Source organism: Manihot esculenta, chromosome 17 (assembly GCF_001659605.2).
Source record: "Manihot esculenta cultivar AM560-2 chromosome 17, M.esculenta_v8, whole genome shotgun sequence".
Lineage (NCBI taxonomy): Eukaryota > Viridiplantae > Streptophyta > Magnoliopsida > Malpighiales > Euphorbiaceae > Manihot > Manihot esculenta.
Window position 1 is genome coordinate 2,858,899 of NC_035177.2, and position 15,727 is coordinate 2,874,625.

General features: G+C 35.8%; 1 protein-coding gene across 6 annotated transcripts; it reads right to left on the reverse strand.

The window, feature by feature from the left end:
- Positions 1 to 8,242: 8,242 nt before the first annotated feature.
- LOC110605130 (cyclin-dependent kinase F-4) lies at positions 8,243 to 14,955 on the reverse strand. 6 transcript variants are annotated; one of them, XM_021743471.2, is made up of 19 exons: positions 14,767 to 14,954; positions 13,813 to 14,072; positions 13,675 to 13,726; positions 13,063 to 13,584; positions 12,897 to 12,975; positions 12,720 to 12,788; positions 12,552 to 12,641; positions 12,323 to 12,461; positions 11,864 to 11,966; positions 11,693 to 11,745; positions 11,543 to 11,609; positions 11,338 to 11,446; positions 11,157 to 11,222; positions 10,285 to 10,353; positions 10,129 to 10,192; positions 9,884 to 10,000; positions 9,534 to 9,565; positions 8,824 to 8,902; positions 8,243 to 8,739 (listed from the first exon to the last, which is right to left on the reverse strand). In XM_021743471.2, exons 4-19 carry the CDS (start codon positions 13,068 to 13,070, stop codon positions 8,519 to 8,521), a joined length of 1,365 nt encoding a protein of 454 aa, XP_021599163.1. In that variant the 5' UTR covers positions 13,071 to 13,584; positions 13,675 to 13,726; positions 13,813 to 14,072; positions 14,767 to 14,954; the 3' UTR covers positions 8,243 to 8,518. The 6 variants fall into 6 exon arrangements, with proteins under 6 accessions (XP_021599163.1, XP_021599162.1, XP_021599161.1 ...); XM_021743470.2 differs by having other exon boundaries at positions 8,243 to 8,742; positions 14,767 to 14,953; XM_021743469.2 differs by having other exon boundaries at positions 12,552 to 12,788.
- Between the last annotated feature and the right edge of the window lie 772 nt (positions 14,956 to 15,727).

Consider the following 15,727-nt stretch of genomic DNA (forward strand, 5'->3'; position numbering starts at 1 on the left):
AACTCCAAGACAATCTGTCCCGTATAGAAAAAGGGATTGGCGAAGACTTACAACATATTAAGGCGGCGATCACGAAGCTATCAGAACTCTCCTCATCCAATAGGGAGGAATCAAGTGGTGTCAACGATCGAGCTAGCCAGATACGCGCTACTCCTGAAATCTCCAGAGATGGAGGGAAGCCGTTATTTTCAGCTAAGCTCGCCAAACTGGAATTTCCCAAATATACAGGAGACGATCCGACGGAATGGTTCACAAGAGTCGATCAGTTCTTTGAGTACCAGGGAACTCCAGATACAGAAAAAGTCTCCTTGGCGTCATACCATCTTCGAGGTGAAGCTAACGAGTGGTGGCAATGGCTTCGACGAACTTATACTGAGGCCGGGAAAGGGGTTACGTGGGAGATATTCTCAGAAGAATTGTGGTCACGTTTTGGGCCCACAGACTGTGAAGATTTTGACGAATCGCTCTCTAAAATTCGTCAAACTGGAGACTTACGTGATTATCAGAGAGAGTTTGAACGATTGGGTAACAGGGTAAAAGGTTGGACTCAGAAGGCACTGGTTGGAACCTTCATGGGGGGACTCAAATCTGAAATCGCAGAAGGGATCAGAATGTTTAAACCCAAGACCTTGAAGGATGCAATAAGCTTGGCTCGAATGAAGGATGAGCAATTGCTTCGTAATAAAAAAGCAATTCGCCCTTCTTTTCAAACGGGTAATTTCGCTCCATCAAAAAGCAAACCTTCCGCCCCTGTGAAACGATTAACCTGGGACGAGATGCAGAAGCGAAGAGCTCAAGGGCTCTGTTTCAACTGTGACGAGAAGTTTACCCCGGGTCACCGTTGTACTAAGTCACAGCTTCTCATCTTGGATGGTGGGTGTGATCTGGACGACGATGAAGATGACACAGAAGCTGAAATTTCCTTGCATGCCTTGACTGGTTGGACTTCAACAGGAACTATGAGGGTGGAAATTCAATTTAATTCTTGTCAATTGATTGTTCTCATTGACAGCGGTTCGACTCATAACTTCATCAATGAGAAGATCGCCGGAATGCTCAAGTTACCGGCCAGACCAACAGCACCTTTCAATGTCAAGGTAGCAAATGGAAATCCATTACGATGCACCGGAAAATTCAAAGATGTTTCTTTCTCTCTCCAAGGTATACCATTTACTGCTACGTTCTTTTCTCTTCCTATAATGGGTTTGGACGTTGTGTTGGGTGTACAGTGGCTACAACAGTTAGGGACGGTGTCATGTAATTGGAAGAACTTGACTATGGACTTCACATGGGGAGGCCAACCGAGACATTTGCAGGGTATTTGTAGCCAACCGATTGAATCTCTATCCTTGAAATCAATATCCAAGGAACTGAGGCACAACAGTACAGCTTTTGCAATTTGTCTCGAAAACTCTACAGTCACACTTCCTGAGCAACTCCATCCAGATATGCTGCATCTGTTAACTCAATTTTCAGATATATACCAAAAGCCGAGTCAGCTACCTCCTCAACGAGAAATTAATCATCACATAATTCTCAAAGAGGGTGTTGATCCGGTGAATGTTCGCCCTTACAGGTATGCTCACTCCCAGAAAGATGAGATTGAGAAACAAGTACAGGAGATGTTGACAAAAGGCTTGATTCGGCCAAGCACTAGCCCCTTCTCATCCCCTGTTTTGCTGGTCAAGAAGAAGGATGGCTCTTGGAGGTTCTGTACGGACTATCGAGCTCTTAATCAAGTCACTATCAGAGATCGTTTTCCAATACCCACAGTGGATGATATGTTAGACGAGCTCCATGGTGCCTCTTATTTTACTAAACTGGACTTCATTGCAGGATTTCATCAAGTCAGAATGCATCCTCCTGATATTCATAAAACGGCCTTCCGCACTCATAATGGCCATTATGAGTATCTGGTGATGCCCTTTGGGCTGTGCAACGCGCCCTCCACATTTCAGGCACTAATGAATTCTGTTTTCCGCCCCTACTTAAGAAAATTCGTCTTGGTTTTTTTTGACGATGTTCTTATATACAGTCCATCATGGGAGGCTCATCTGGAGCATGTGCAGTTGGCATTCCAGCTGCTTCGGCAACATCGATTCTTTATAAAGCTAAGCAAATGTGCTTTTGGGCTGAAACAGATCGAGTACTTGGGTCATGTGGTTTCCGGCGATGGAGTACAGGTGGATAAATCAAAAATCAGTGCAATTCTAGACTGGCCTACTCCAACAACAGTCACTGAATTGCGTGGGTTTTTGGGACTCACTGGTTACTACAGAAAATTTGTTCAGTCTTATGGGATTCTTGCACAACCATTGACGAATCTATTAAAAAAAGGCAAATTTTTTTGGTCGGCAGATGCTGAAGCTTCCTTTCTGGCTTTGAAAACTGCTTTGACAGCCACGCCTACATTGGCAGTACCCAATTTTAATGAACCTTTTTTTATCACTACTGATGCTTCTAATACAGGAATTGGTGCAGTACTGTCGCAACAGGATCGTCCCATCGCGTTTATGAGTCGAGCTTTGGGTTCTTCGAAGCAAGCTTGGTCTACATATGCTAAAGAAATGCTTGCCATCTTGCAGGCTATCAAAACATGGCGACCTTACATTTTGGGTCGTAAATTCTTTATTCAAACAGACCAGCGTAGTCTAAAGTACTTGGTGGAACAGAAGATTGTTACTCCAGAGCAACAAAATTGGGTTTCAAAGCTATTGGGTTATGATTATGAGATCCTTTATAAACCAGGCAAAGAGAATCGAGTCGCAGACACTTTATCTCGCGTCACTGGAAGTCCAAGTCTCAATTCCCTGTTTTTGTCGCACTCTTCTCTTTGGGATCGTATTAAAGCTACCCTCACTACTGACCCCTATATGCTTCATATTGGTCAATTGGCATCCAATCGCCCTGGGCAACCTTACATTTGGAAGAATGGGTTGATTTTTTTTAAGAATCGGGTGGTAATTCCTCCTAAGTCTGATCTGCCTACTCAGCTTTTGCAGGAGTTTCATGATTCTCCTTGTGGTGGCCACTCTGGAGTCCTCCGCACATTTAAACGCATCGCACAACAATTCTATTGGCCTCAAATGCGATTGCAGATTCAGAAATATATTGCAGCGTGCTCAGTGTGTCAGAAAAATAAGTCGGCCACAACTTTACCAGCAGGCTTACTTCAGCCATTACCGATTCCTCACCAGGTCTGGGACGACATCGCAATGGATTTTATTGATGGGTTGCCCCCATCCTGTGGTAAATCTTCTGTTCTGGTAGTCATTGACAGATTGAGTAAATATGCTCATTTTTTGCCATTATCGCATCCTTACTCTGCTAAGGTCATAGCTGAATTATTTGTCAATGGAGTTGTCAAGTATCATGGCATGCCTCGGTCTATCGTCAGTGACCGTGACCCAATTTTCATGAGTCACTTTTGGCGTGAGTTCTTCAAGCTCTCAGGAACCCAATTGAATATGAGCTCTTCCTACCATCCACAAACGGATGGTCAATCGGAAGTCACTAATAGGTGCTTGGAGCAGTACCTTCGTTGTTTCGCCAGTCAACAACCTCGAAAGTGGTGTTCATTCTTACCTTGGGCGGAATACTGGTATAACACCTCCTTTCACATTTCTATTGGTATGACACCATTTCTGGCATTGTATGGCAGGAATCCTCCAATGATTCCGCGGTATGAATTGGGTTCTTCTCTAGTTCATGAAGTCGATCAAATTTTGAAGACCCGAGATGAGATTCTGAAGGACCTTAAGCTTCACTTATCACGTTCCATAGAGCGCATGAAACAGGTGGCGGACAAAAAACGCAGGGATGTGGAGTTCTATCCTGGTGACTTGGTCTATCTTAAGTTACAACCGTATCGACAGCACTCAGTGTACAAGCGTGCATTCCAGAAATTGGCTAGTCATTTTTATGGGCCTTTCATGGTTGAAGAGAAGATTGGTTCCTTGGCATACCGCTTGCAGCTTCCGCCTGGATCAAAAGTTCATCCGGTCTTTCATGTTTCCTTACTTAAGAAACATGTGGGTGAAACTGTTCCTGTTTCTTCTGAAATTCCACATCTCACTGATGATGGCTATCTTGTTTTTGAGCCTGCTGAGATTTTAGATACAAGGTGGGTTCATCTTGGCAAACGTTTTACCGAAGAAAGCCTTGTTCGTTGGAAGCATTTGCCACCTGAAGATGCCACTTGGGAAATTTCTTCGGACTTGTCTGCTCGATTTCCACATTTGAACCTTGAGGACAAGGTTCCACTTCAAGGGGGAGGTACTGATAAGCCCCTGAGAAGGTCATCTAGAGCTATTGTTCCAAACAAGAAGTATTTGGACTAAGGAGGCCTTATTGCTTTTCTATTTTTAGTCTTGCTGCTATTTTTATTAATTGTTATTTACTGCAATTATCTTTTAGTTGTTTGTTTTACTTAGTCAAATAGCATTTAGTTGATCGTGGGCAATAATATCTCTTTGTGCTAAGTGTGGCCAAGAGAATAGGACTAGGTTGTTTGATTTGTTCCTATTTATATTCTCTGTAGCAGCAGGCTTCAGGGGGAAGAAAATATCAACTAAATGCTATTTGACTAAGTAAAACAAACAACTAAAAGATAATTGCAGTAAATAACAATTAATAAAAATAGCAGCAAGACTAAAAATAGAAAAGCAATAAGGCCTCCTTAGTCCAAATACTTCTTGTTTGGAACAATAGCTCTAGATGACCTTCTCAGGGGCTTATCAGATGAGTATCAATCGAAAAGGAGATTTTGCATACTAGTTATTACTCAGAATCAATAGTCAACTGAGATAAAAAAAAAAGGAATCCAATAACAAATAAATGAGTTCAAGTGCAAAATATTAAAAGATTGAAGCTTCTTATGCAACTAGTTGATTAGATACATACCAACAAAAATAAAACCTTTGGCACCAATGTTCAATCGCATAACACCGGTGTAAAAGAGTATAAGAGATATTAGTGGAACTAGTTATCAAAAACCCATACAACATCCACCATACAATGAATACTTCATTAAGTTGAAACACTTGAATGCAAAAGATACCAATTAAGAGAAAGAATCAAGCATCCAAGTATATATATAGAAAATTGAAGATTTCAGAAAAGCTCAGTCAACTAGGACATCAACTGTTAGAATGGAAGAGAATGTCAAGGGTCTAGAACTTCGAGGATCAAATTTTAATTTTTTAAAGATTATGAAAATTCATAGTACTAAGTAGTGGAAAGTTGAGGATCATAATAATTATTTATAACTCATTTTATTTATTATTTTTATAGGATGTATCACCTCAAATATATTGATGTCTTTTCTTGCCATACTCCATTTTATTTCTAAGATTTTTTAGGGAGAGTGATTATTGGACCACCGATGGGAAACTATGGAAGCTAGTCAGTAGGTATCGTAAGTTGATGTCCCGCTACTCCTTAACAATTTTCCCCTTATCTATAGGTGATGTACGGACCGATAATCAATTGTATCCATTATAATAAAAAATGTAATTTATCCATGTTAAATTATTTTTCATTATGCTTTCAAAAAAAAAAGTTATTCTTTATTCATGTAACTATTGTAAGACTTATTGATATATTTTTTTATGTTGTCTTCCTAATTGGCTTGTATAATCATGTGCTAACAGTCCACCAGGTGATTCTCATGTTGACTTGACTTGAAAACGTTCAAATCAAGTGTTACACAAATACAAATGAGTGTTTGAGGTTTAGGTCCATGACATTAGACAATCAAAGTCAAGTCTAAAAGGTAAAAGCACGTCTTAAAATGTACTTTTTTTTATTGCAGACCTATTTTGACTTTCTACTTTAGTAAGATTTAGCAAAGGGTTTTAATTTGAGGCATTTTTCTGTTACAATTGTCACAAAAATTTTTATAGTTACGAGATAGAAAAGTCACTGAAATGAAAAGTGAAGAGTTGTCACTCTAATTTTAAGAAAAATTAGAAAAAAAATTATTTTATTTGAAAAATATTTAAAGAAAAATCACTTCTATTTTAGAGATTATAGGATTCGAAATCCACATATGTGTTGGAAAGGTGTACATCATCTAAGTGAATTTAAAATTGTGCTCAAATAAATTAATTATTAATAATTTTGAATGAAATTTAAATTGTGATTTTAGTTCTTTATATTTGATTAGAAAATAAATTAAAAGGAGCAGATTAATATCTCACCTATTAGAGATGAATTAAATACAAAAGTAAATAATGTCCCTTAAGTGAATTTCAATTCCAATTATTTTATTTTATTTTATTTTTTTATTTAAAGGCTATTTAGGAAAATCTATATTCTTTTATCATTATTTTAAAAAAAAAGTATAAAATCATTATTATAAATATAGGCTTCCAAGCTTGACAAAATGTATTAATTTCGACAGAATAACATCGATTTAAAGTACATTGTTATTGTGAACTTTTAAAAAATTGTAGAGGAAAGTTAAAATCTTGCTTAAATTAAAAATTGGACCTTGAGACTGTTGAAATTAAAATTTGGAGGATTAAATATGAAAATAACATTAATATATTTTTTAAAAAAAATAAAATTTGAAAATTCACCATATTATGAAAAGTGGAAGCCATATTTTAAAGAAGTTGAAAATGAAGATTTTAATTTTAAAGTAAAATATAATATTTTATTAAGGCCTATAGGATAAAACTACATCAACTTTATACATTTTTACTATGATAATCTAAAATTTTTTTTTTTTATATTTTTTTTTTATATACATAAACATTCACTTAACCCACTTAATTCTACTCTAACCCATAATTAACTACCTGTAAATTTCTAATTAGCTAAAATTCCAAATCAAAAGAGTTGAAATCTCTATTTTTATCCTATCTCGTATTAGGCAAAAAATAAAGTCTCATGATTGCTGATCAAGAACAACAACTAAAAATTTGTACTAATTTCGTTTAGCCAGTTTTTTTGTCCTAAATCCTGAGCAGCTTTCAGTTTTCTCTTAGCTCTCGTCTTTCTAGATATATATCTTCCTCCTAAAGTTATCTTGATCCAACCTTTTTTTTTCCTTAATTTTCTGGCGTTCTCACCAGAATATACCTATCAAGATTTATAATGAAAACCCAAGAATCCCTTTCTTGATCGTTTCAATTCCCACTGGCCTTTGCACTTCGCCCACTGTCTAAATTCTAAAAGCACCCTACGGCTGCGTTCTTCAATAATTTTGCCTATTTTCTGATTGGATTTGCTCTGAATGCTTAAAGTACAAGATACTACTTTTGTTCTTCATCAGCAACCATGAGACTTGATTTTTTACCTTGTTCAATCAGTTCTGCAAAATTATGTGTATCATTTGCGCTGATATATGCCATAGGATAAAGTTGGGGATTTCAAACTCTTTTAATTTTAATTTTGGGGTTTTAGCTAATTAGGGATTTGAGAGTGGCTAATCATGAGTTAGAGTAGAGTTAGATGGATTAAGGGAATGTTTATTCAGATTTTATTTTTGATCAAAATTAAATTGTTACAATCAATTTAAAAGTTAGAAGGGTGTAATTCAGTTCCTAAAAATTCTAACAGCCATTGAAAATGTCAATTTACCCATTAATAATCTTATCGTTGAAATCTGAAATAACTAAGGGTTTTGTGTGTATTTATTCACTTTTCAAAAAGTATTAAACAAGAAAATGTTTTACCAACTGTAATCTTACCCAAAAATTGATGAAAGGAAGATATCATCCAACTTCAAGATATACAAACATACACTTTAAAACTTGATTTATTTTATTTAATGAATAATATTAGCAGCAGTTTATTTATTTGTCTAAAAGAAATTTGATAAAAAATAAGGTATTAATAACTAATTAAATGAATGTGAATGGGAATAGTTAAAAGGAAAACGGCTGTTGAACTCACAATAATTAAGATTTGTTTTTTCATTTTTCAACTAAAATTTCTTGTTTTTAATCGTTATGTAATTTGAGTGTTTAAGTGCAACCTACTAACACATGGCAATAATATCCTTCTATAACATCATCCATAAACAAGTCTCAAAATAAATAATAGAAATAAATATATTCCTTACAATTTTTACTATATGTTCTCCATAAATTTAATGAAATTTTATATATCTTAATGAAAATGCCAAACTAAAATCCCAAATGTGCCATCCATAGAGAGAGAGAGAGAGAGAGAGAGAGAGAGAAGGGACTCTCGGTCCAAATTATACAAGTCTGAAACAAACATCATAACCGAATTAAAGCAAAGGTTTTCATGTTTATTTTTAATATGAGAATGAAAACATCCAACTTAAAAGTAGGTTTACACATCTTAGTTCTCACTGTCCTTCGAGAAGGGACTCTTATTGTTGGAAAAGAAACAAAACAAAACAAAACAAAACAAAATAAAAGCAAGCTAGCTGACACCAATTTGAAACACAACTGAAGCATTGTAATCACGTATTTGAACAACATAATAATAATGTTGTATTTTTACCTCCTCAGTCCTCAGTAGACAAAAGCCCCTCCCAAAGTTAACCCGCAACTTTCCTAGTATAACAACTTCTTCCAGTTTGAAATTGATGGGTTGGTCTCAGAAACATGTCTCCAGATTCACCACTCCACTGCACTCCTGCTCTCATAGCTGGCGGCTTAGCTTGTCCCCCATTCTGCTTGTGTGAACCTATCGTCATGCTTGCCAACTTATCGCCTGCATCAGACACCCTACGTGCACTTCGACCCTTGTTGATCACACCTGCTGTTTAACATTACACCTCCAAATTAATGTAATCAAAGAGCAACAGATCTCGATCAGTTCAAAATACAATAACAAACTTACTTGGGCTTTTCCTTCCTGGGGGTCGATATTTCTGTTGTTTAATAGCACCCTTAAATGAATTTTCATTTCTACTTGCATCCTTCAACCATAAAAAAAGCCATTTCAAAATGCAAATACTGTATCGAGGCTATGCTTGTAATAAAAATAATAATAAAATGGCCGCATGAGTATGGATTTATGGGATACAGGAAGTTATTATGTTTATGAAAAGCCAATTAGAATCATATTGTATGCAGGAGACTAGGGACATACATATATAGTAGAAATTAGCCAATTTTCTGCCCTACTCAGAAGCAGTTCGCTTTATACACCCCAAACTCCTTAGATAACCAACCCAACCCAATCTTCCAGTAACATATTAGAATGACCTAAAAAACCTAGATATACAGCATGTAGGGGTGAGCAGTATTCGGTTTAAATCGAAATAACCGACCGAATCGATTAATTTTAAAAATTTGGTTCGGTTTTATTTTTAATTCAGTTCGGTTCAGGTTTAATTTTCTGAAAAATCGGTGATTTCGGTTCGGTTCGGTTTTAGATTCAAAATTTTCGATTAGACCGAACCGAACTGAATCACCTATACTACGTCGTTTTGAAATGTACTCTTATTTGTTCCTAAAGATCCCCTCACTTTCATTCCCAAAAAGAAAATAAAAAGAAATTAATGATGATAGTAATACACAATTAACAGAAATGAAATAGTTTCTCACCTGGTTAACCAGGTCAAGTTTACGCTGTACACCTGCAAAATTACCATAATATCAGGATGGCAATCAGTACTCACACCAACCTAAATTTAGAACGTATTACAATTACTTTAGCAGCTAAGTCTTCCATTCAACTTCCAGTGTACTTTATTAACATCAGCATGGAACCATATGTATGCAAATACACACAACAGAGATTCAAAAATATAATATTCTTATATATACAACTTATAAATAGAATATCCACATCAGTGCAAAAAATGCAAGCCATCATACAACTTATAATTATAGCAGAGAAAAAAAAGATCCAATATGCAAATTACAAGCTCAAAAGCCAATTGAACTGTACCCACCAGTGCTCAAGGTAGGATTTAACCTTGAAGCTAGAGAAATACGAGTGACCTTCGTATTAGACAATGCCCCTGGATGTCTCCTAGTAAATTGTGGCTCCAAGGCCGCCTTTGTTCCAGCTGTATACAAGTACCAGATCAAACAAATTTGGTTAGAATGTGCATTCCTTAACACCGGACATCCTACAATAGAAACAAATTTTTTGCAATTTATCTGTAAGAGCACAAAATGCAGGTAGCAAGCAAACCAGATGGAGGAGTTCTAGTAACAGGTGCTTTGGAACGAAGGGTTGGTGGCACATAAAAGCAACTCTGCCACATCAAACAGATCAAATTTAAATTGGGTGATTAAAAATGATAATAAGCGAGCTTCAGCATTATAGATATGATCCATAAAATGCCACCTGGAAAAAGGGATGTTGAAGTGCCTCTCCAGCTGTAGGCCTCTTGCATGGATCCCAAGAACAAAGCAACTGCATGGTGAAAAGACAACCAACAACAAGTCTTTTCAATTTGAGAAATCCACAAACTAGTACATAATATAAGAAGGTCGTAGGACGCGTCTCCTTCTATTCATCACAGTCTTGTTAAAAAAGATCATATGCAACAATCTAGTACATAATATAAGAAATCCACATGCAAGAAAAGCCTCTCCTTCGATGTAAACAATTTCTTCATGCATGCAAGCTCGTAGGACGTGTTAAAGAAGAAGAAAGTTGGGTTTTAGGAGGAAGAGATTCACAACAAAGGGATCACATAGATTTCCAAAATTTTGGATTTTGAGGCTTCAATTTGAGACAAGAGGTTTGCAGCTTGAAGAAGATAAAGAAGCATCAGCATGTGAAGAAGATGAACCAGATGCAGCAGAGGCTTAGACGCACTGAAAGATATGCACGCACGCGAGAGAGCGAGAGCAAGAGAGGGGGGGGGGGGGGTTGGGGGGAGGTTCAGGGATTTTGAAAGTTGAGATCTGAAGGAGAGAAAAACTAGGGCCAGCTACATCATGTGTTCTTTAAAAATGATACTACGCGGCATAAAATGACAATATATACACGTGAGGCAAAATCAATTCAGTTTGGTTTGTTTTTGATTTTTCACTTAATTAACCAAACTGAACAGAAAACCAGAAACATTTAAATATTAAAACCGAAACAGTTTGGTTTTTTGGTTTTAACCAAAAACTACTCGGCCCTAATGATGTCCATCAAGTAAGGCATTGCCGCTGTGTAGGGGAAAAAATTAACACAACATCAAAACATTTATAAATTGTACTAACCTTGATAAGGTTGACTGCATCTTCACTAGCTGATGGTACGAGTGCAGAAAGGTTGACACCAACAGACTGAAATGTCAAATAAGAGAACTGTATTTTTAAACTCCTGTACAAATGGACATGCCTAGAAACCAAACTAGAAAATTTTTATGCAAAGGAAATAGACAAGATCAGTGAATTTAACCTGTGGGAATTGATAGTTAATAGCATTTGCTAGACTAAGTCCATCAGCCCAGGAATCCTTTGTTGGACTCCCTATTATATTGCATATTTTGTAGATCTCATCTGCTTCACTGCACATATAATAAATAAATAAAATCAATTTCCAGACACTGCATGTGGCAATTATCAACATTATATACCAATTTTCAACCAGGATTCATAGCTACCTTGTACCAGGAAAAAGAGGATGAAGAGTGAATAACTCGGCCATAATAGCACCCATTGCCCACATATCTGAAGGAGAACACCTTAAATAATTAGCCGCAATTATCTTTTCCAGCTTAACTGAATATATCTCATTCACAACTGATACTGACCAACTTTGGAACTATAAAGGTATGACTGAAGCAGCACCTCTGGGGCCCGATACCTGGCATGGCCACATAGTTTTGGTCAGTGAGCAGGGTGCCAGAATAACGTGTGGGCATTTCCCCATCCATTGGCAGGATAGCTTTGACAAAGAAAAGAGCAAGAAAAAGATAACATACCAACGTGTCGAGACATACTCCGTATAGGGTGGTTGTGAATTGATTTCTCGAGCAAGGCCAAAATCAGCAATTTTAATTAAATGCTTTGTAACCAACAAGTTCTCTGATAAGAAAACAGCAGGTAAGGAACATATTGCAGCGCATGCAAATTGGGAATACAATAGGGGAAGAAGAAACAAAGAATAAATTGCAAATCCAGTCAAAAAATAAAGGGCAATGCTGAATGGCATTCAATAAAACAAGCAAACAAATGTTATTATGCAACCATCAAAGTAAACAATCGTGTTGAGACTTATTCAGATCTTACACAAACAAAAGAAAGCAACATGCTTAAAAAGCAGCAGCTCAACCAGTTTGGTTTGAAACTCAATTCATCCCCAATCAAATATCTACTTCTCTCCCAAGGCATTTCAGTGACAGACCTTTGCTTTACTCCAGGATCTAAAGAGCAGCAATTACCTGGCTTCAGGTCACGATGGAAATATCCTCGCCGGTGCAGGTATGCAAGACCTTGAAACAATTGGAAACACCAATTCCTGATTTCAGCTTCTGAGAATAGCTTTTCTCTGTCTTTAATAAGTTGATAAAGGTTGTATTCCTGTATGGAAAATGTGTTAGGAAAAAACATAAAAGAAATGCCAAGTAATAAGAAAAGAATCCAAATTGAAAGTTGTTGAAAGGCATTTACCATGTACTCAAAAACAAAGTACAGAATGTCATTTTCCCGTATGACTTCCTTGAGTTTCACAATATTCGGATGATTCATTTTACGCAATGACTGTTGAAAGAAAAGGGCCATTCTTGGTGAGACATCTACAGTGAAGTTCATTACATAGAAATATACAGCCAACATCACCTTAACTTCTCTCAGATTAACACACTCTTCCCATGAATAGTATTTTTTCTTCATCTTTTTAATTGCAACCTGTTCATTGTCAAAGAAGCATATGATTAGAAGGAAAAAATCTACAAACCCTATCTTGCACTATTATTAATCACACTACAGATAACAGAAATGCAAAATCGCACTTACAACTTCACCAGACAGCTTATTAATGGCTCGCCACACACTCCCAAACGTTCCATCACCAACTTCCTTGATCAACTTGTACCTAATAAGGAAACACAAAAGCTTACACATGCATCAAATCAACATTACAAAGATCACAATGCAACAGAAATATGAAAATTCAACTAACCTCTCCATTCTGCCTTGTGGAACACAAAGAAGCACCTCCTTTATTTACGAAAAGTATAAGTCTCAAAAACACTATAAAACATCTAAGGTAGATGAACCCTAGTAGAAAGTACAAAATCCTGCCTGGGTCCAGGTAATTCTCCGGTTAATCATCTGTGGATGTAACTGGGGGCACAAAACTAGAATGTCCCTTATGGAGTGTCTTATCCATTGCTAAACCCATAACTTCAAGATAGCAAAAAACAACAGAAGGCAAGACAAACAAAAGATTACAAAACATATTGGCAGTTTGCCACCAGACACAGAAGTAGGAACCAACCAGGATGATTCTTGTAGCCAACAGGAAGGATCCCTATGTTCAATAAAGGGTTCATTAACACACAAAGAGCTACCTCATCTACGCTAAATGGAAAATGTTCAGTGTTCAGACATCTTGACACTCTAGACCAGTACCCATCAGAAGCAAGGATTTTCTAACAACTAAACTAAGCAGCTTTCAATTGGTTCCTTGCAGACTTTAACCCTGCAAAACATTAAAAGGGTTGGAGCAAAATTAGACAAAATAAGTGAAATAAATGAAGCAAAGAGATGACATATAATGTATATTCAGTACCCCAGAAGACGTGTTCCCAAAAGCTCTAACTGGATGTTGTATCAGCAATGCACTATAACAAAGTAATTTCAAAATAATTTTGTTAGAAATGTCCTAGCATACACTTCATTCAAAAAGAAAGGGATATAACTTCCTTACTTGAACAATTGCACTAAGGATCTAACAACTATCTCAGAAAAATTTTGCATCACGCCTGTGTTCTGTTCATTAAAGAAAAATTGACCACTAAGTGCAGTTAACAAAGGAAACCAAAAGAAAGTCTCCAAGGACAAGAAACCGCCAGTCGAGCACTTCTTGAATTGAAAAAACTCGAAACCGGAAGCAATTTGACCAGAAGCACACTTGCTCCATGTCTTAGTAAAGAAAATGAAGCCCTCTAGATCCAAGTCCGGCACACCCTATCATTAAAATTTAAACACTGAGCTTCAGTAGAAAAAAATCCCTAGTAACTACACAATCTAATAATATTGGAATTCAAACTACCCAATATGAAATTCATCGGACTTGCAAAAGCATTTGTAAAAGCCAATATTGAAATAATTGCAAGGAAATGAGAAACCAAACTTGGCCAAAAAAAACAACTTCGCGAATTCTTAAATCTACTAGCATTGTAGCAAGTTTATGAATGTTACATTTTCATCGTCCCCATCCTATCAGCAACCACAGAAAGTAAAATGTAATAAAATCAAAAAGAAACACCCTGACGTTGAGATGTTGTTGGACAAAACTAAATCGTAAATAATGAAATAAAGGTTAATCCAAATCAATAAAAAAAAGATATAGATAACATGGCAAAAATTAATGAATCCCTTGCCAACTGAAAATCAGAAACTCTGATTACAACCCTAACTGAAACTGCAGTGAATCGTCCACCAAATTCAAATCAAACCCTAATCTTAATCAAAACAAAAACCACCCACCGAACATCAAAAATCAAACAAATCGGACATGGGAAGACAACCAAGGGAGATGAGATCTGATATGATTTAATCAGAAACATACATATAGATAGAACGATCAAAACAAATATAGAGAATCACATATCGAGCTCGAGAGAGAGAGAGAGAGAGAGAGAGACGGAGAAACGAAAACCTGAAAGCCAACCGGCATATGAACCGTCGCGCAGGACGGTGAGAGGAATCCAGAGCTTCTCTTTGTGAATCTCAGATTTTATGACCTCAAATACGAGAGACCTAATTGCAAGCAATCGCGCACCCACCGCCTACAAATATCCTCTTTTCTCTGTCTCCTCTTTCTTCTGTGTACCTAACTTCTATTTATGTCTTGTATGGAACCTCCTAGTCCCTATTTATAGGTCCCTTCCTTTTCAATCCAATTCCTTGGGCTACCCCCTCAAATTTTTGCCTTGGATAGTTTACCGCGGTGGAAGGAAAATAATTTAAAAAATGGTAACTTATTATATTTTAATATAATTAATAAATCAATTCCTATATTTTTAAAATTAAACACTTAAATCTCTCTATAATTAGTTAATATTTTTATATTTTTAAAATCATACACTTAAATCTCTTTAGTATCAGTCCATAATCATCTATTATAATTTAAATATTTTTATTTTTTATTTTTTATTTAAAATAATACTTAAGTTATATTAATTTTTATTTATAATATAATATTAAACTAATTTTTAACACATTTTATTCTTCAATTTCCATTTATTAAAATATTTCAATATTTATAATTTCAAAAATTTTTAAAAATATTTACAATTTCAATTACTTATATTGCACTAAATAACATTTAAATAAGTTATAAACTTTATAAAGAGTATGAAAAAAGAAAAAAGTTTGATTATCAACTAGTTTTGAACTAATATCTATAATGGATAGAATAACTGTAATCTTAAACAGATTAAATATAAAAAAAATTTAAAAATTTAGTTTTAAAAATATAACAACTAATCTATTAATTACGCTAAAATTTAAAAATTAAAAATATAATTTATACAGTATAAAATTTTCACCTACATTAAAAAGAATTTGAGTGTTTATAGAATATTTTAAATATTTAAAATATTTATTCTCTTTTTCAC

What these genes read in the sequence shown, in the direction of transcription:
- LOC110605130 (XM_043952507.1), bottom strand. An exon ending in ATAAGCTGTCTGGTGAAGTT is followed by an intron (nt 12,789 to 12,896) that starts GTAAGTGCGATT and finishes GACAATGAACAG; the next exon opens with GTTGCAATTAAAAAGATGAA. An exon ending in TTCAACATCCCTTTTTCCAG is followed by an intron (nt 10,193 to 10,284) that starts GTGGCATTTTAT and finishes TTGATGTGGCAG; the next exon opens with AGTTGCTTTTATGTGCCACC.